Source organism: Mirounga angustirostris, unplaced genomic scaffold (genome assembly GCF_029215605.1).
Source record: "Mirounga angustirostris isolate CCGP_5_RB_7025 unplaced genomic scaffold, mMirAng1.0.hap1 SCAF_14, whole genome shotgun sequence".
In the NCBI taxonomy this organism is placed as follows: Eukaryota; Metazoa; Chordata; class Mammalia; order Carnivora; family Phocidae; genus Mirounga; species Mirounga angustirostris.
Genome location: NW_026991722.1, coordinates 2,470,470 through 2,490,561, shown reverse-complemented (window position 1 = coordinate 2,490,561; position 20,092 = coordinate 2,470,470). Strand labels below are relative to the sequence as shown.

At 53.2% G+C, this 20,092-nt stretch overlaps 1 protein-coding gene across 8 annotated transcripts in view; it reads right to left on the bottom strand.

Moving 5' to 3' along the window:
* The window catches only part of MBP (myelin basic protein), a 112,167-nt gene that overhangs the window by 13,245 nt on the left and 78,830 nt on the right, over nt 1–20,092 (bottom strand). For 6 of the 8 annotated variants that reach the window (XM_045886526.2, XM_045886525.2, XM_054510258.2 and 3 more), the window contains one exon: nt 13,298–13,375. The exons of the other annotated variants lie outside the window; for them this stretch is intronic. In XM_045886526.2, coding sequence (XP_045742482.1) covers nt 13,298–13,375 — 78 coding nt within the window. The remainder of the gene's footprint in view (nt 1–13,297; nt 13,376–20,092) is intronic. 8 annotated transcript variants of the gene reach the window in all.

The following is a 20,092-nucleotide window of genomic DNA, read 5'->3' as shown; positions in this document are numbered from 1 at the left end:
CCGCCCCCGCCCTGGTCACTCTGCAGGGGTCTCCTGCGGGGAGCCGGCTCCAGCTCACCCTGCAGACCCAGTGGGTCGTCGGCCTCCCGCGCTGCTCATCCACGAGCACCCTGAGTGTGCGGCCCCAACGGCCGGCTGGGAGCCCCGCCGCTCAGGACTCCCCGCTCGCGCCTGGAGGAGGGCACAGGGAGCCGGGTGGCCGTGGGCACTGAGCCTGGAGATGTGGGCATAGCAGGGATAGAGCCAGAGGGGTTCTGTTCCCGCCAAAACCCCTGAGCCTGCTTATTCTAACTCATGCTCTGCTGATGCTGCAGGGACCCGAATAATCTGCTCCCCTTCCCCGCATCCTTGTCTTTCACCTGATTTCCAACTGCCTGACTTCACTGGCCGATCACACTCAATCAGCACGCAGACGCTGTATATTCTTCTCCAATGAAAGAGTGAGCGCAAAATTAAGAATTAAAAAGCAAAACGGATGAGCCAGGAAATGATTTAAATTACTTACTTTAAGACAAGTATCTTTTAAGTGTCTGATATGTCCTGCAGGTGGTTATTTATGAGACACCATCCAAATGGTCTGAAATAATGAAATCAGCTCGAAATCCAGTCCACCTTGCTCTCCTCTTGGTGTTCATACACCGTTTTTCTGCATGCTCTGTATTGGATATTGAGTCATAGAGGCATCGGGCACCTGTAACTCATACAGCCTGCGATTAAACTAGAAAAATATCTTAAACTACACGAGAGGTTTTTACAGAAGTGAATGTTAGGTAATATTATGCAGATCTCATATTATTAAAACTTATTTATGTTGTGAGATAGATAATGAGGTTTACATAGGTAGTAATGTTTCTCATGTGAATTATGCACACCTGCTTTGAATGCTATAAGACAAATTATGTATTTTGTGATATTTATAATAAATATATCGGTCACCAATCTTTTGAGGGAAAAGTAATTTAAAGGAGCGCATGAAGTTGGTAAATTGCATTTTGGCTCTGGGAGCTACAACATCAGGGGTCAGAGCCATTCATGGAAAAGGTGGTTGGTGTATTTATAGCCCTCAGCACAGAACTTAGCAAACAATATGCATTCACTGTGTGTTGGGTTAACATGCAGACTGTGCAGATCATTTTGAATACAGAGCCTCACACACAGCGTTGATCTTAAGTAGACAGAAGGCCCTTGGTGGAGCCACACATTTCTTTTGTTACATGTGCAGCGAAGCCTGCTGAGTACGGACTTGACCTGGACTCCTGGTTGCAAATTGTCCACTGCACAAGTGATCTGAGGTAGTCACCTGGTTCCAACTGTATTGTTATATCTGGAATGGCCTGGTAGTAAAATGACATGTAGCCAATCACATTTCTATACACTAAGCAATGAACAGTTAGAAAAAGCAAAATTTGAAAACACTACATGTATAAGAGCACCAGGCATAAATCTAGGAAAATACGTATAGGATTTCTATGCTAAACCCCAGGAAATGCTGAGGGAAGAAAGCAAAGAGCGAGCAGAGAAACGTTCTGTGTTCGTGGATGGGATGGCTCAGCGTGGTAAAGGTGTCGACTCTCCCCAAATAGCTCTACAGATCTAATGCACATCCTATCAAAGTCCCAACAGGGTTTTGTTCAGATGCAGACAAGCTGTTTCTAAGACTATCCAGATATGCAAAGGGACCGAAATAGCCCAGCAATGGTGGAAAAGAAGTATAAAGCTCGAGGTAGCATATCTTTGAATTTCAGATTTCTATAGAGTGAAAGTAACCAAGGGAGTGTGGTGTTGGAGGGGAGACAGACACATAGATGGGCAGACACCATCGTGTCCAGAAACAGGCCCACCCAAATGTGACCTGCTGATCCTTGAGAAAGGTGCGAAGACCATTCAATAATATTTTCAACAAATGGTATTGGAACAATTGCGTCTGAATATCCAAAAAAATGGACCTCAACCCAGTGTCGCACCTTATCCAAAAATGAACTCAAAATGGACTATAGATCTTTATGTACAATGTAAAACTATACGATTTTAGAAGAAAGCATATTCCTGAGACATGACACCCAAGGAATGGCCCATAAAATTTAAAACTTTGGTTTTGCAAAAGACACTGTTAAAAGAATAAAAAGTCAAACTACAGACTAGAGAAAATATGTGCAAAACACACAACTGACAAAACACTTGAAACCAGAATATGTAAAGAGCTCTCAAAACTCAACGGTTAAAAAAACAACCCAGTTTAAAATGATGGACCAAACACGGAATCAATGCGGCATGAGACAGGACGGGCATGTGAAAAGCTGCTCGACATTGTCAGCCACTAGGAAAATGCACCTCAAAGCCCCGGGGAGACACATATATCACGGTGGACAAAATTAAAAGTACCGACAATACTAAGTGTTGGCGAGGATGTGGGGCACCGGGAGCACTCTTGCATTGCTGGTAAGAATGCAAAATGGTACAGTCCCTCTGTCAAACAATTTGGCAGCTACTTATAAAGTTAACCATCTACTTCCCGGTAGGACCCAGCAATCCTGCTTCCTGCTTTGAATGGTAAAAGGAAAAAAATATTTCTGGAAGTGATTTTTTTTTTTTTTTTTGTAATGAATATATTGGTCACCAATTTTTTGAGGGAAAAGTAATTTCAATCTTAAATGAAAACTTATGTTCATTAAAAAAACCTGTCCATGAATGTTTATTAGCAGCTCAATTCCTGATCACTAAATCGGCAACAACACATGCTCATCAGTGAGAGGAAAGGTAGACGAGTGGCATGTCCGCACAGGGGAGGACCACACAGCAGCAAGACTGGACGAACGTTTGATACACCCGGGAACTCAAGGCCTCTCCAAGGTGTCAGGCTGACAGAAGCAACCACTCCCAGAAGAGTTCCTGCCGTGTGGACTCATTCATGTGACGTTCTTCTAACGATTAAACCGCAGTGAGGGCGAGCAGGGCATCAGTCGCCAGGGCACAGGGATGGGCGAGGGGAGGCTGTGGTGTGGGCACGATGGGAAAGCAGGGGGACGGCTCTGGGGTGAAGGGTCCTCACTGTGGGGGCGGCTACGCAGAAGGCCACATGTCTTAGGCTTCACAGAACCATGCACGGAAACCGAGTCCGTGTCTCTGTAGGTTAATATCTAAACTAGAGCATGGCTGTTAGCAGGGTCTGTCTTTACAAAGTCGACTGTTGATGAGGACACTGTCTAGTGGGAGCCCTGTGTCCATGAGTCTGGCCGTCCCTCCAGATGCAGCATCTTGTCTCCGTCTGAGCTCTTGCTCGCATGGGCACCCTTGCTTGGAACGTCTTCCCCTTCCTAATGTGTCCGCTTTCTGAACAATGTGGCCCCTTTAGGCTGTAACACCTCATGTGGCATCGGACTGCCCAAACTGAGATCTGCACTTGCTAAACCCCAAGCCCTTGTTCCCTCTCCCCAGCCCCTCGGCGCCCACCATCGACTTTCTGTCTCCACGGATGTGACTGCTCTAGGCACCTGGCAGGAGTGGAATGATACAGGATTGGTCCTGCTACGTCTGGCTCCTTGCAACCAGCATCAGGCCCTCGAGGTTCATCCATGTGGTAGCAGATGCCAGAATTTCCTTCCTAAATTTTTCAGGCTGGAAACATTCTGTTGCATGGACATACCCCTTCTGTTTATCTGTTCATTGTCGAGGGACACCTGGGTGCTCCCACCTTTTGGCTTCTGTGCTGAGCCCCTGGTCTGCCCCGATCTGTTAAACTGGCAGAAGGGATGCCCGGACCCCCACTCGCCCTCCCTCAGCAGCTCGAAGGGAAGTTGTAGGGCAGTGAGAACGAGTATGGTGCACAACACCATGCTGGCGCCCCATGAAGGCCAGTCGGCTCTGCTGGAAGGGGCGCCACTGGAAGGGGGGCTGGAGGGGCAGCTGGGCCCTCCTCTAGGGAAGTCTTGGGGGCTGACAGCTGGGTCAGGTCAGAGCAGGGCTGGGGAGCCCCTGGCAGGCCTGGGGAAGCTCTTTAAAAATACTGGGGTTTTGGTTATTCGTTATATTTTACAGTTTATGGGATGTGGGTACTTAGCATAGGAGAGACGGGGAGAACGCTGCATCTGGAGGAAGCGTTGGCAGGAGGAATGAGGGGCAGATCGCGGGGCATGAGGGGTACCTGTCCGCTCTGTAGACCAGCTGGGGCCAGGCCAGGTGCAGGGGCACGAGGGGCACAGGCCAGTCACTTGTGGGGTTTCCTCTGTCAGTCCCTACTTGGTCCTCAGCCTCTGCCCTGCAAGTACTTGTGATGGATGGAGTCCCCTGCCATGGAGCCCACTGAACTGGGGCTCCCCAACAGAGGAAGGATTTTTCTCACTTCGTTAGTTTTTTGTTTTTGTTTTTTTAGGCTCCACACCCAGCGCGGAGCCCAACACAGGGCTCGATCCCATGACCCTGAGATCAAGGCCTGAGCCGAGGTCAAGAGTCAGACGCTTACCTGCCTGAGCCACCCACACACCCCAAGGCTTAGTTAGTTTTTAAGACCCACAGTTAGTAATTCTCTGATGAAGCACTTTTGTGTTCACTAAGGTTGAAAAAGAGACAAAATGGTTAACATTTTACCGTTATTTGTCAAATTGGTGAGTCCTGCCCCATTCCTGGCAGCTCATTTCTTCCGCAGGAGGTTAAGAGGTAAGGGGGAGTTCTCAGGTCATCTGGGATGAACTGGGACAGGGGACAGGGCAGCAGCTTCCCATGGGGCCGAGAGCACTCAGAGCTGGGGAGGCGGGGACGCTGGACCCCCCCGCCCCCGCCCATGACCCCCAGTCTACACCCGAGGCTAGGCCGTCTCAACACAGCGTCTCCAAAATACATGCAGCTGAACATCTTGCACAAGTGAGATTTGAAAAAAATACTTATTTCTTAATGAAGGCTTTCGGACTGATGAGAAAAATAACACAAACTCGTTATATAAAGAAGTCAAAATTTGAAAGGTTGCCGAAGAAGTTCTACCACTTAAGGATGACCCTCGCGTCTCAGTTTGGTGAGACGATGTTCAGACCTGGCTCTGTGCCTGCATAAACGGAGAAACGGGCGGGCGCCTTGAAATGTGACCTCAGTTTGCAGGACATCGTATGGCACCACCTGGTCCTCTTTCTTTTGGCATCATGATGAATCACACAACAACTCCTTGATGGCAAATAACATTATGCTGAGAAGTCCTAACCACCACGGGAGAGAAACCATAGCACAAAGGGCAACCTTTCCATTAGTTTTTAGGGGAGATTGCTTTTTCCATTAATTTTTGTTATTGTAATACTTTTGAAAAATACTGGTTCTTTTCCCTCCTCTTGCGATAATGTCCGCCACCAGCAGGGGGAGCCCGTGCACCGGCTTCCCGGCCAGGGCCGCGCTCCCCATCCAGACCTCAGGAAGGGGTTTTAGCAGTCTTCCCATTTGCTGGGGAGCTGGGAGTACTTAAACTTGCAAGTAATAACAGGAGATTAGTTTTCACCTGACACATCTGAAGATCAATGGTCATCAGATCGGGTAAAGATTCGCCCCCTTGAATACAGTGGCTGTTTTGTGAAAATAGGGAGAACTCTGCAACACATTTGCATCTGGATTTGATTAGAGACAAATTGATGGACTCATTCCCTCTCAGAAGAAAATGCTGTATCTTGAAAAAATTAATATTCACTGTGCCTGGGGTTTTGTGGTTACGGGAGAAAAAAGTTCGAGCGCCTACTTTATTTCTTATCTTTCCAGAATCAACCATCACAATGTCAGTGGATGAAATCTTAGTGAATCGCTGGCTCTTGGATGTGTCCCCCTGCCTCTGTGTGCTCCCCACTCCAGGGGCTGAGCCCCGAGATGCACCTGTGTGTCCCCCGTTGCACGAGGCACAGCCCAGCGAGACTCGGGGCCCCTCCCCTCCCCCGGCCCAGGCCTCAGTTTGCTTGCTTTTCTCTTCTGGATGGATGGTGTTGCATGAGTGCAGACGAGGAGTGGAGAGAGTAGTAAGAGATCACTACACACACAGCTCAAAGGAAGGCAGCTAGAAGAGTGGCCAAGCGCAGACCAAGAGCTGAGAGAGGTTACATAATAGACTAGAGGCTGTGTTAGGACCAACCCAAACTTCAAAATCGTGTGCATCCAGACCCCTGTCCCTAATGGCTAAGAGTCCTCAAAATGGTGTGATGACCTGGGGTATGTTACAATATTAGAACATCCTTTAAATATCATGAAGTATGCCCCGGCTTCCTTCAGATCACACGTAGGAACCACAGTACGTTCTGTTCCTCCACCTTTCCTGTACGGGACGCTAGTTCGGGGGACATTGGTCCTTCCAATCCAATGTGTGTGTTGATGCCTGCCCCATCTTTTCTACGTGATGGAGAAAGAAAGGAGCTCGGGGTGCAGCTGCTGTGTGAGAAGCCCTGCCCTTCCTGATGCTCGAAATCGAGGCTCACCAAGGCAGGTGCTCCTCACACCAGGCTGCGCTCCCGCCGACCCTCCGCCCGGGCACTGGTTCTCAGCAAGCATCCGATCCCGTGGAGAGAACTCAGCCCGCTGGCGGCCACACGCAGGCGCCCCAGTCCGTGCCGCGGCCCTGACACGCCCAGGGCTCGCCTGTCGCCCTGAGTCAGGTGGGTCCACACACGCGCGTCCAGTGCTGGGCACACTGACGGTTTTCCTACTGACCCTGTCCTACATGGCTAAGCCACCCAAGTTCTAGGAATTCCTCCCTGTGTCCCCAAAGGATTCCATCTAAAAAGGGAATAAAGTGATTCTACTCGCTTTTAAAATACGGGGTGTATGATTCTCATGCTCACCCTCACCGTTTGTAGAGCAAGAAATGTTGCTCAGCACGCTCGGAGTCAACGGCTTCATTTAACAGGTGCAGCAACCGGTACTCGAGGGGGATGATGGATGTGCTCGCCGGGTCTCCTGACTTTCTGTCCAGGACCCGGTGCTGAGGGCCACCACCCCAAGCCTGATTCTTGTGGGTTCCACGTGGGACACAGGCTGGTGTTCCAAACCTAACACGTGGTGCCAAATGGATAAATCACGGGCTAGCCATACGACAGAAGGAAAAGGTAAGAAGGAAGAATGGATTTTTTTAGAAAGTGTAGGTTTATTTTATTTTTAAAAAATTTGTCGACTTACCTTACTTACGTTACCTTGTGAAGGTATGATGAGCTAGAAATAAAAATGTTCCTGTATATAAGGAAAAATTAGCGTCTGTTGATGGAGTCAGTTAGAGGGGTCTGTTAATGTCCGGAGGGCTGGGGGCTTGTGGGTGCCGTTCTTCCCTAGAAAATTAGTTCCTACTCATGTTGGTAAACACTGATAATTAGGTGCAGCGAATGCAAGAGCAGTTAATGAGGAGAGATCTTCCGGTCTGGTTATCATTTTGAAGGACGCAGTTCTGTGTAACTAAAGCTAGGGGCCAGCCAGCCCCCGCTGTGCAGAGAAGCCCCAGCTCCACACAAGCAGACCACCTACGGGCTGCACCGCCCGTTCTGTCCAGGGGGCTGAAACCGGCCAAGCCCCCAGCCATGCACCGCACACACACATGCTGGGTGCTCACTCCTGTAAGTGACAGGCTGACGCCCCAGAAGACTGCACATTACAATCGGGACCCTCGCCGTTCACGCAGAGGGTTTCACCAGGGGTCTTGAGAACGACTGAGTAAAGGAATTTGCATTTTGCTTTTTTGTCCAGAGAAATCTCTGATTTGGGGGCATTCTGGAGAGACTCCGATCCAGGGAGCCACGCAGTTAATCTACGTAACCTGTCTGGAGCCATGGACCATAAGGCAGGGCGCCTGAGCAAGACTTGGGATCCCTAAAATGTTTTTCTCCCGAACGTGGTAACAAGCCCCAATATGCTCATGTGTGTGATGTTCTCTATGTTTACGAACCACGAACACAGTTCACTATGAAACCCAGGTACCTTTCCTGCCCCCTCTCTCCGGCTTCACGCTCCTTCCACGGCTGGTAAGGACGCTTCACGGCCGCAAGCAATCTTGTTTCAGTGGCTTATCCTCCTTGAGGACTTCCTGAAGAGTCCGTGGCAGGAACAGCTTCCTTCTCTCCATCCAAGACTCCTCCTTACTCCTTGCCGGCCATACCTAGTTTCCACCATAGAACCGCCCCGTCTGCTCCAGGTGCTGAACGAGGGGCCCCCGAGTAAGTATTACCAAATCCAGCAAGTGCACCAAGGGTCCCAAGTTTGGGGATAAAAGGACGGGTCTGACTGTGAGGTGTTTGACCTGTGACCTTAGTCCCTTTCGGAGTAGGTCCAGGTGTGTCGGGGAGAGAGCCCGGGGGGGGGTGCTCCCATCCGCAGCCCCAGACCCTGTGACTCCCGCGTCCCCAGAAACCACAGGTGGGCCAGACGAGGCTCTCCCATGGCCTTGGGCCCCACTCCTCCCTTCGTTCATGCCCGTTCCTCAGGGGAAGCTGTGACGCCGGTTTTGTTCAGACTTCTGATGTGCCTCAGGGGACAGCGTTAGTGTCGTTTTGGGGTAAAGTCAAGACATCCTAGATTTCGTATACGGGGGAGAATTCTTCTCAGTCTGAACGATACGTGCAGTGTGCCCTGTGCTTTTTTCCTTTGCAAGCTTAAGAATATGTTTGTTCCTGAATTGTTGACTCGAGTGAGTTTAATTAGAGCTGAGCTTCTTTCTTCAGGGAAAGCTGTGCGGGGTCAACAGCGGTCTTTATTTCTGGCGCAGTTTTCAGGCAGACCTTTGATTTAGAGGGCGATTGTAGATTGCGTGGCGCCTGCCCTGACGTAGATTGCTTCTCAGATCCCGGGAAGGGAGCCCGTGGGTGGGCTGTGCGGTCCGCGGGCTCGGCCTTGTGGCCCTGCTGTTGTTCCCAGCGGTCGGCTCGGAAGGGACCGGCGCTTTGTCCCGTGACCAGGGTGCAGGGCTTTGTGGTTGGCGGACGGTGAAGCTGAGGGCGGGGATGCAGGCTGCTGTCGGGGGCGGCAGGCGGGGTGGGGGGAGGTGCGGCTCTGACTTCTCCTGGGAAATCGGGAGACGAACCACCCCCTCCCCCGCAGGGACGGCTGGACCGTCCTCGGTGGGCGTGCAGGGGTCGGAATGACAAGAGGCTGTGCCCCTGGGCACAGAAAGACACAGCAAGCCCCGTGTCCCCGCCTGATGCCCGCGGTCAGGCTCTGTCATCCCGGGAGGTGGGCGCGGTGGAGGGGAGGACAACGGAGGGGGCGGAGGGGTCGGGGGCACCTATCGGGCTGGAAGCCGCTCTCAGATGCTGCGAAAGCCGTAAGATGGTGGTGGGTTTCTGGCGCCGGGCCTCCCCTCTCTCAGTCTTGCACTGGCCACCTGGCGCTCACCAGCTCTAAGGGGCCCTTCTGCCGAGGCATCCCCCCGGTGATGGGAGGGCCAGCAGCGCGCAGTGTCTCGGCCCCTCACCCCGGGGAAGCCGCAGAGCTCCTGGCAGAGGCAAGGTCTGCCCCGCAGGGCAGGTCTGCTCCCCAGAGTCAGGGGGTCTGGCGCCGGCTGTTCTGGAGTGAGGCCTTCCTGTGGCTTCCTCGCTGTCCCCAGAACGGCGAGAAGCAGGACGGGATGTCGGCGCGCCCCGCTCTGGTCTGTCTCCGCTACTTCCAGGCCCTCAATGTACAAAGACCTCGATGAGTCTGACGTGCACAGAAGCTCTTTTAGCATAAATGTCAAGCGGACGTCACAACCGAGCTATAAACCCAAACGATGAGCCCCGAAGTCTCTTCTTAGGATCCAATGGTCTCTGCGCAGACTGTGAGCAAGCAGGTTCAGGGGCGTGGGGTCTGGAACATTCTCTTTGGAAGGAAAAGACAAGTTGCAGCAGGTTTTCCAGCAAGTGAGGGTCGTGGGCCCCCAGTTCAGCTGTGGTGGGAAGCAGACCCCCATCCCCCCGGGGAAAGGCTGGGCCCCGGGAGCGTGCGGGGAGTGTCTGGAGGCCGGGAGACGGGGATTCCTGTCTGTCCCGTGCAGACCGAGCCCTCACAGGCCGAGTGCACAGGAAGGCATCCCGATTGCTGCGGGGCTGGCGAGACCTGGGTCACCGCGAGCGCTTGCAGGGATGTCCTGGGGACACGCTGCACCCCAGTCTTCAGAGAAATACTCCCAGTCCTTCATCTGACACTCCCTTTATGGTCGAGAAGCTGAGGTCTGAGCAGAAACGCAGGGGCCCCAAAGCCAGAGCCGGTGAGAGGCGGAGGGGAGCCCGCGGCTCCCGGGGCCCCTGGGTGTCCTTCCAGCGTGGCTCAGGCGTCGCGGGGCCGAGAGGTAGGTGTGACAGACCTAGGGGTGCCCAGGGCTGGGGCGGCACGTGCGCCTCTTGTATTTCTCTCCAGTGGCATGGGACCCCCACGGAGTGGGCAGCGCTGATGGCGACTTCCGCTGCGTTGGTGCTTTTCAGGCGAAGAGAGGGCCACAGCCCGCGTTTCTGAGTCTTACTCGGCACTTGTCTGCAGCACGAGGTGTCACTGGCTCTTGAACTCTGGTGTGCGTGGTAGCTGCCTGGGCCTTCTCCAGCCAGGGAGGCCTGTGAAGTGGCCTGCGGCCTCCAAGGGACTAGGAGCTGGGGGGAATCAAGGGTGGACGCCGTCCCGTTGCTGGTCCTCGCTCGCCCCCAGGGAGGGGTGGCTGTGGCACCAGGTGTCCTGCATGAGGCCTGGCACACCCACAGTGCCCGTGCTTCACGCATCCCCCCGAGATGGGGGCCCCGCGCAGGGAGAGGTGGCCGGCTGGGCAGAGCAGGACACGCAAGGAAAAAGGGTTTGATATTTCCCTAGGGGACTGCCCTCCACCAAGCTGATCCCCGTCTCTCCCTTGCAATTCCGGCCTCTCCAACTTGCGTTTGGGTTCCCGAATAGGATGCCACCGTCTGCGTGGGCTACTCTCTCCCCACATACGGTGGTCACGTTCCGTCCCTGTAGGTTGAGCTCCGGTAGTTCTAGGACATGTGTTGGATCCCCTGGAATCAAAGAATTCCTGGTGGGGGTTGGCTCGTGGAACCCATGTGTCCTTTGCTGGTCACCCTGATGTCATGGGGGATGGCTCTTTCCTAGCCTTCCTGGTGGATTTGCAGAGAGACTCACGAGGACACAGGGAGAAGGAGGAGTGTTCTGGAAGGTCAGGGTACAGAATGTCTGCTCGGCATTGCTTATTGGTAGCTTTGGAGTTTCTGAGCCACGGGGGGGGGGGAGACGGTTTCGGCTAAGTGCTGAGAGTCCGAGCTTCAGCTCCCGGCTCTATCCAGCGGCCTTTATTCCCTCTGCATGCCTGTGTCTAGTGCCCTTTGCCACAGAATCTCAGACAGGTGCATTCTGAAGCCATTTACTGCAGCCGGCCTGTGTCAAGTGCCATTAGATCTACCCTCCGGTACACACGACCATCTTCTTGAAACAATAATGGATCCCAAATTGCTGGAGGGAGACATTTCAAATCATCAGAAGCTCTTGCTCAGAGAGGAGAGAAGACCCGGTTGCACTGCTTTCATCAGTGTGAGAACAGCGTGGCAGTGTCTCTCCCTGTGGAAGGGAGGTTCCGGGGCTCCCAGAACCGGCCCACCTGTCCTCTATGCACCCGACACACAGGCACCTCCTGAAAAGCATTTCGCATGGTGGGGACCTGCCACGTGGATCACTGAGGCCCTGGGGGTGGACTAGGCCCTCGGAGGGTCTGCACTGTCAGTAACGACTTTGGGGAGCCCACTGGCTTGGTCCGTGTGGCAACTTCGCCCTTGGTTTCCACTCGGGGTCTGTCTTCGACTTCGGGTCACTTAGCAGACAGGCGAGTACCATGCACACATACACACCGCTAGCCAGTGCCGTGCGTGTTTCAGTATTCTCGCGTGTGTTCTTGCAAGCCAATCCAAATCGCATTTGGGGTGCCCAGTATTTAGGGGGAGTCCATAAATGAGCAAATAATAAATACAAAGAACCCAGGACCAGAACCCCGCAATGTGTCCTCTGAACCTTAGTGTGCCTGCTGGTGGCCAGAGAGGGTGTCGTGCAGACTCTTTCTTTCAGGCCTGGTTGTTTTAATGCACGCACAGAAGTTGGTCTGGGTGAAGAGGCGGAGGAGAGGGGTGTTGCTTTTTCTCTGCCAAGTAGTTTTTTAAAAGAGAACAATCAACATTCTTGGTGTGACCTGAAGAGCGCAGCCCGTCTCCCTCTGTGGAGAGCTCGGCTTCTGACAGAAGCGGTCTTGGTCGGCGGAGGAGAGCCTGGGGCAGGGAGGCGTGGAGTGGTTTTGGGGGAAAGGGGCAAGCTGGCCCTACGTGGGGGCTTCACACCCAGGTGTGGGGCCCACTGTTACCCAGTCACACGCACCAGGGGCCGCTGTTCAGGGGCTTTGGCGCTCCGGTGGCTTCACGGAGCATGCGGGGGCACTGGCCTCCCGGGGAGGGCGTTTGCTTTGACCGACGAGCTGCGGAGAGAGGCGTTTACGGAGCGAGTGGCCACAGGGGCTGGACAACAGCCTGTCCCGCTGACGCTCTTGGGAGGGGATGGTCCACAAGCGTATCGGGACAGTGCGCTCACCACGCTGTCCATCCTCTTCAGGCACGGGTTCCCAACCTTCTGCATCTCCCCAGGGGACACACTCAGGTGTCTGAATCGGGCGCACACTGTCACCTGGAAGCGTAGGCCTGTGGCTGCAAACCCGTGTGGTGGCCGCCACCGTGCGTAAGTAGGAGTGTGACTGCTGGTGGACTCAGGACCTCCTCTGGGGTGATGCTGCCTTTCCTGATTCCCCCTGCCGTCCGGACTCACCTGTGGGCCCTCGTGCTCCGAGCAGCAGATGAGGACAGGTGACGGCTCGTCTTCCATCCCAGCGTAGGCCCCACCGAGCCCAGGTGGGGACAGCACCCGCCATCGACCTTCCCAAGGACACACGTCATGTGACAATTCAACTAGCAATCGCTCAGTGTACATCAGGCACTGGTTTTCAAGGGCAGGTCAATGTCACGGTGGTAGCCGGCTCCCCGTGCCCTGGTGCCCGTGGAACCGCTGAGGCCCTGCTGGTCCCAGGGGCCCGTCCACTGCCCTGACCCCACAGCTGGCCCTTTGTGGGTCATCTGTGCAGGATCCCGCCTGGGAATTCAAAGGCCTCTTGAACAAGAGTTTTCGGTCTTCTCACCTTGACCCTTGCTTGCTTCCCCTGAGGACCTGGCCCCCTCACTTTGCAAACGTGACTCCCCCAGGCACTCCAGACCTGCTGCACCTGCTGCAGCCCACGGGCTGGAACGTGCCCGGATGCGGCCCCCGCTGACTGAGGAGGACAGGAGGGGCCTGGGGGGGTCAGCACACGTCTTACCTGGTACATGGTGCACAGCCCGGGCTGGCTGTGGGCATGAGAGGGCACAGGGCTCCGTCTCTGCTTGAGCCAGGGCACCTGCCAGGGGACACAGAGTGGCGGTTGAGTCCATATGGTACCACTGGCAGAGCCCCCAAATCCTCCAGCAAGCGTCCCTTCCTGACTGGGCTTGGAGGAGGGTAAGTGGGGGACGGAGGTCCGAGGGTGAGGGCGTGAGGAGGATGGATGGCGACCACCGAGGGGACAGAGGAAGAGGAGACAGCAGTGGGAGCCCCCAGCACTCCGGGGGAAGGACGTCAGAAAAAAGAACAAGAAGAAAGATTTAGGGGAAAGTTCTGGAGCCCTGAGCCCAATTATGTCACCACATTTTCTTAACATTGTAGCGGGCACCAGACCGTAAGATTTTGGACCGAGGAAGGGGAGGAAGCGCCTTCCAGCCCGATGCGACATGCTAGAGGGCTTTTCAAGTCTACATTGGGATAGAGAAGGTTCGCAGCTTTACTATACAGGTATGTTTCTTTTGCAACAGGAGTGACAGCTTCGGTATGGGATTTACAGGAGAAACCACATCCATTCTGCGGGGGTCACTGTGCTCTCTCTGCCGGCCCTCCCAGCTTCCTACAGAGCGCCAGGAATTAGTTTTATGAGCAACAGAGTGGCCAAAGTCATGCCAGGCGGCCACTCGGGGTTACACGGTCTCACATTCTTCCTTGCTGTTGGTGAGATTTAGAAGCCTTAATGTTAACTTAGCATGCCTGGACGTGAGCTGTGCATTAACCCTAACTCTAAGCTCGGTTGCTATAAATCTTCCTAAGTAGTGTCTGTTCCTACTGTGTGTCTTCCCGATTCTATTTGCTGTAAGATAGCACCTGCATATCACCCAGTTTTGAGTGGTGTGGCTGAGAGAGCATGACTGTGGGACCAAGGTAAATGGCCTGCAGAAAGTTCCCCTTGTTTGATCGTATGCAACAGAATGGTGGGCTCATGGGCAGGGAGAGAAGGTACCTTACATTGGTCAAAAGATAAAATCGATGTAAATGATTTTAAGAGATGTCTCAAGTTGGCTGTAGATTACATGGATTTTTAAAATAACAGGTCACTGGTGGGTTATGTGAAGAATGAGCTGTGGTTATGACACAGGAGAATGTTAGTGTGTTCTAGAAATATTATTGCAAAGTGAACACACAGGGCTTCCCGAGGCAGATCTAGGGTGAGTCTGCTTAGCTGTACATCCCACCCTTGATTCTCTCCACGTGAGAGCGGTGATTTTTACTCCAGCGAGAAGCCCTGGTGACCTTAATCCAGGCACGGAGTCCTACCAGAGTGAGGCTATGTTTATGTTAATGCCTCGGTGGATGAGCCTGCCGTGGCTTCTGCCTCGATCGGGCCTGGTCGTCCCCACAAGATGTGAGCCCCCCACCCAGGGTGGCAGACAGTTGGCAGACGGGCATGGACACCCTTGGCCAAAAGACAAAGAAGAATTTTCTAGTTTGTTTCCCCGTTGAGAGCAATGCCCCTTGTTAACGAGGGAGACCAGCTCCTTGAGCTGTTTCCAGGTTGCGCCGGGACCCATGTCAAGCTACCCACCCCCCCCGGCACACAGGGCTCCGTGGGCTGCTGGCCATGCAGCTCGGGGCGAGGCGGCTGGGCGGCTGAGAACGCAGCCCCCCAAGCACGGGCAGGAGGGGGAAGACGGGCATCCTCTTCATGGGCAACGGCAGGGGGACGAGGCACCCCAGTGGCCGAGCTCACCTGACCTCCCATACAGGTGCGGGAGGGGCTGGTGCGTCACTGGGTGCACCCCATGGGGCTGGCGAGAAGTGCCCCTCAGAGGAGCCCTTGTTTGAGGGCTTCCTCGGAACAATTCCTGTTTCTGGAACTCTCCCCACTTTATACTATTTCCTCTGAAGCAGGACAGCTTCGGGGCAGTTAAGAGTGGGGTAGGGGAGCTCCCCCTGCTTGTGCTCCCTCTCTCGCTGTGTCTCTGTCAACTAAATAAATAAAAAATCTTTAAAAAAAAAAAAAAAAGTGGGGTGGGAGAGACCTGCAGAGAGACTCTTACCACTTCTACGGGTTCTGCGGTTCCTACAGCTAACGGGAGCTCTGGGGAGGGGGCTCTTCCCTCTTGGGATACGTTCCCTCCAAGGTCAGGCCCAGCTCTCCATCAGCCAGTCAGCCAAGCCTGTCACCAAACATCTAACCCTTCGACCAAAAGGAAAACCAGTGACATTTGTCCCTGTACATGCTGTGAATGCACGTAGCGGGAGGGGAGTGAGGGCAAGCTGGGCAGGTGAACGCATCCAAATTAATCGTGTGTTGCTTTTATTTCTAGTTCATCCGAGACCCAACCTTATCCATGACCTCCAGGCTCACTGGCGTCCTTGGGAAGAGCTGGCGCACTGCCACGTCCAGATTCCCCGGGGTTTCCAGGACATCTTGGACGCACAGGCGGGATGGGTCTCCCATGTGCCCAGTGGCTCGGGAAACGCCGCCGAGTGGGCTGTGTCCCCCGCGCCCCGACACACACACAGAGGGAGGGCAGAGTCTACTCCGCGCCCACACTTTCCCCTCAGCAGGGACAGCGCTCACACACAGATGTTGACACATCCAGGGGAACGAGAACAGCCATGAAAGACCAGGACACGAGCTGCCCGCGGAGAGAAAAGAAAAAGTCTTTGTGCAAAAGCACAGAGTGAGAAACTGACCTCCGCGTACCGAGGTGGGGGCGCTTGGCCCTCACCCTCACCTGCTGGCTATCCTTTCAGGAGCCCGCGAGAATACCTGTGTTAAATGCACTTCGTGGGGGGGGGGGGGGGCAAAGAAGACAACGTGAAAAATTCACGTGCAGTTAGCACAATACCCTTGGTCTGTTACAAAGTTTAATGAGTGCATAAAAAAGAAGAAATATATATGAAGCAAAAGTTCATCACAAAATCAAACAGGCATACATAACACTCACCAGAAGGCGGTCACCATTAGACACATCAACATGACACGCAGACACGTGGCTCACACGGAAGACGTGGCAGGACCCCCCTGGAGCGGGGCCACCCGCCCGAACGCAGATCTCGCCCACTGAAGCCACGGGACACTGGACACTGAGGGTCCGTGGGCAATGGGGTCCACAGTAAACTGCCCGCAGCCGAGCTGGGGAAGCCGCTGATCCAGAATTGATCAGAGTAGTAACACTTCATAAAGATATTCCTGGGGGACATCTCAGAAAGTATTTTTTGAAATACACCTGCCACATTGTCTGTTCTCCAGGAAGAGCTGTGGCCAAATCTCCGGGCAAACTGAAGCACGGGACTGACGGCCAGATCACGGCCACACAGCCTCGCACAGACATTCAACTTGGTTTCGTGTGCGGGGTTGCACTCCTGGGAGCAGAAACTTTCTGCTGAGAGGGAGCATGCAGGTCCCCAGGCCCTGGACTTGGGGGTCAGGTGCCGCATGGCGGGGGGGGCCCTCCACACGCTTCCTGCCATGTCCCTCCTCAGCCGCTGCACACTACACTCCCCACAGGATTACAGAATATAGCTACAAAATTGGGATATTATGGTAACGACGAAGCATTAAGTGATGGTAGAACTAAATGTTAAATGAAGTTAAAGTGGGGAAAAAACCGGGAAACAGAACGTGGTGATTAATTTACAAGATTGATCATACCCCATAGTGGTAAACGACAAATGATTTTCATCCCATATGATCAAAATTAGAGGCACGGAAATAACAGAGTGCTGAATGACAGGATGCTGAGCAGAGCAGGTTACTCAGGACAGAAAGGTACAGTCATCAGTGTGGGACTAACTTTAAAAAACTCTTTAAAATATCCTGGTCTGGAGAAATCTGAGAGGGGCATGTTCTTACTTGGGGAAGGCCCGGGGGGCATATCACTGTGTCCAGCTTAGTTTCTGCTAAAACCTCCCCCCTTGCAGATAAAAAGGAACAAAGGCAGTTTCCAAAGCGATCCCTTGGCTCAAGGCTTTGGCCACTGTACCCCGCGGAGGGGGTGAGGTCCGACAAGGGGAGCAGCAAGTGGGGGGTGGCCGCTCTAGAGGGCACCTTCCACAAAGACCCCATGCATTTTCTCTTTGTTTTCCTAAAGGGCTGCCCATTGCCCGAGGCCCCACACTCCAGGGAGCTGGGAGAGCTGTTCTTTGGGTGGCAACAACACAACCCTTCTTTCCTCCTGCAACAAAAGAGCACGTTCTCCGTAAATATGCTCTTCCTTTAGGGCTCGCAAAAGAATATGCCTCCTCCAGGAATTTATAATGCACTTTCCTTGAATGTCAACGCCAGGCCACACAAAGGTGGGTGTTGTCAAGGCATTCTGAGGATGGGGGGGGCAGCGCCAGCCCAGGGCTGGAAGCGCCACGTGGCCTCGGGGGAGTGGGGGGCCGCGGAGGGGTCCCCGGACCAACACCCTCCTTCCCAGGGGCCTTGCCTTTAGCCTTGCACGATTCCACCAGGAAAAACCACTGCAGACGGACAAGCAGAATAATTGCTTCCCCCCAACTTTACACCCCAGGTGGGGCAGCCGACCCTCAGGCCTGGGGGTGCTCTTTAGGATACCATGTACCTGAGACAACTGTCTCGGGAATGACCAATGGTGGAAACACGAAATGGGCTTTTAGGGACAATAATCAGGCCTTTTGCTTCCCTTCTCTCAAGCCTCAATCCAAAGACCTTTCTATAAGATGAGGGCTCTGCTGATTTACGACACGCAGAGCAAAGCAAGAACAGAAACAAAGCCACAGAATCACCCCTCGCGGTCCGCACCGGTAAATACCCCAGAATCCTAAGGCCCTCGTGGGCGTGCGCCTGGGCGGAGAGGTTTTAAGCTCACATCTCCAGTGTTCAAGAGCAAACAAAGAGTCCGCAGTAAAACAGGGGTGCCGAACAGATACTGGTTCCAGCAGATGCTACACAGGAAGGCATCCCGGGCCTGCGTTCGTGGGAAGCCGCTATGTGACGATGCGTGCAAACTCTAACGGATTTCTCTGGCAGCAAAAGGCAAGGCTGTTCGTTTTTAAATCCTCTTTATTCAACATTCAGTAGTGAACAGAATTGATACTTCAAAAATTCTAAAACAATTGTTTAAACATGATTCTCATTTTTAAAAATCCTGTGAAAATATTCTGATTTCTCTGGATCCTTGATAATCGGGCAACACTCTTTTGCAAAGTTGATGCCTCCTTCTGAGGTGAATCTTTCCTTTGAAAGTATTAAAGCAACAATGGTTGTAATTCTACATAGAGGAGAACAAACACGGATGCACGTACACACATACGTATATATCCATTCTGAAATAAAGTCACAATGATTGATATCAATGCATTCACGATTTTAATTTAGACCATTACCACTGAAATGAAGCTTGTTTTATAACATATGCCATACAGCGACTTAATCTTTTCTGCACAGTGTAAATATATTTTTTCCTGTACCTTGAGTGAAGCAGAACAGCTTAAGCTTTCAACTGGCGGTGCTGCATGCCTACTGGGGGCTGAGAATAACCGCAAGACGCAACTCGGCAGCCAGAGTCTGGGGTGGTTTCACAGCTATGCTCTAAAAGCACCTCAGACTGAAATCAGCACTGGAAAGAAGTCAGACGACCACCACTTTAGGGTGACGCAAGACTGCCCCAAAGTTAAAGCCACTGTCTGCAAAGACGGACACTGCAAGAAGCAAGCAGAAGGTGGACCCCGCTGGCACTTAAGACACGGCAAGTGTTAGTCACCAGACGTCACGCCAAGTGTCACGTGGGCGATGCTGGCACCCGGGGGCAGATGCGAGAGACACAGTAGCTGCACCTGAGCCTGCTGGCGCCCTAATTCCCGCGCGGCCAAACTGCCTTCCCGTTTACTGTTCAACGATTTCACAATCCTCAGGAATTTAAAAAATTGCAGTCAGAGACTAAAGTAAATTTCAGAAACCCCTTTAAAATTGCAAGTCAGGGCCCCTGCTCCACACTTCACTCAAAAGAATCTTTACATTCCCAGGACTTTCAGGATCAGCAGGATGCACAGCCAGGAGAAAAGCTACATCGTGTGTGTTTTCTGAGCACAGCAATAAGCCCGGGCTTTCCTGGAAAGACCCTCTCCTTCCCAAAGGACCCAGCTAAGACAGCACCCGAAGGAGGCATAGGACATGCTATGTGTTTGCTACAGCAAAGCCACTTGGGACTCAGCTCTCTGATGGACCACCACCATAGATGACCCAGTCACCATCCACTCCACAGGAGCCGAGGCTGGGAACGGACACAACGGGAGCTTTTCCCCTCCTGATACAATTTGTATCTACAGAACATTTACATAGTGAAACCTCACAGATTCTCTATTCGAATTAATGGAATAACAAAATAATACAGTTCTGATTCATAGGCACACGCAAGGATCACTCCACCCCTTTCCCCTAAATAACTCAGATAAAAGACACAATTTGCTCAAGGCGAATTTAAATTTCGAGTTTGTTCAAAAGTCCTCAATCGCACGATTGTTGCAAGACCACGCGAAGCTCGCAGCACGGATGCCAAGGAAAATGAGCACAACCCAGTGTCGACCCCAAAAGCGTGGGCACGGAAGCGGAATCAGCCACAAAACCCCGAGCGTGAGACCCCGGACAATGCCCACGACGCCCACGCCACGCCCCCCAGGGATGCAGAATTCAGAATGTTCTTGCATTCCTGAGCCACATCCACACTGCATCCACTGCGAGGAGGGGAAGGAGGCTGAGTTGGGTGGAAATGCAGCAAAAGCAGCAACCCAGCCCCCCTGCCCCCCCCACCCGTGGCCG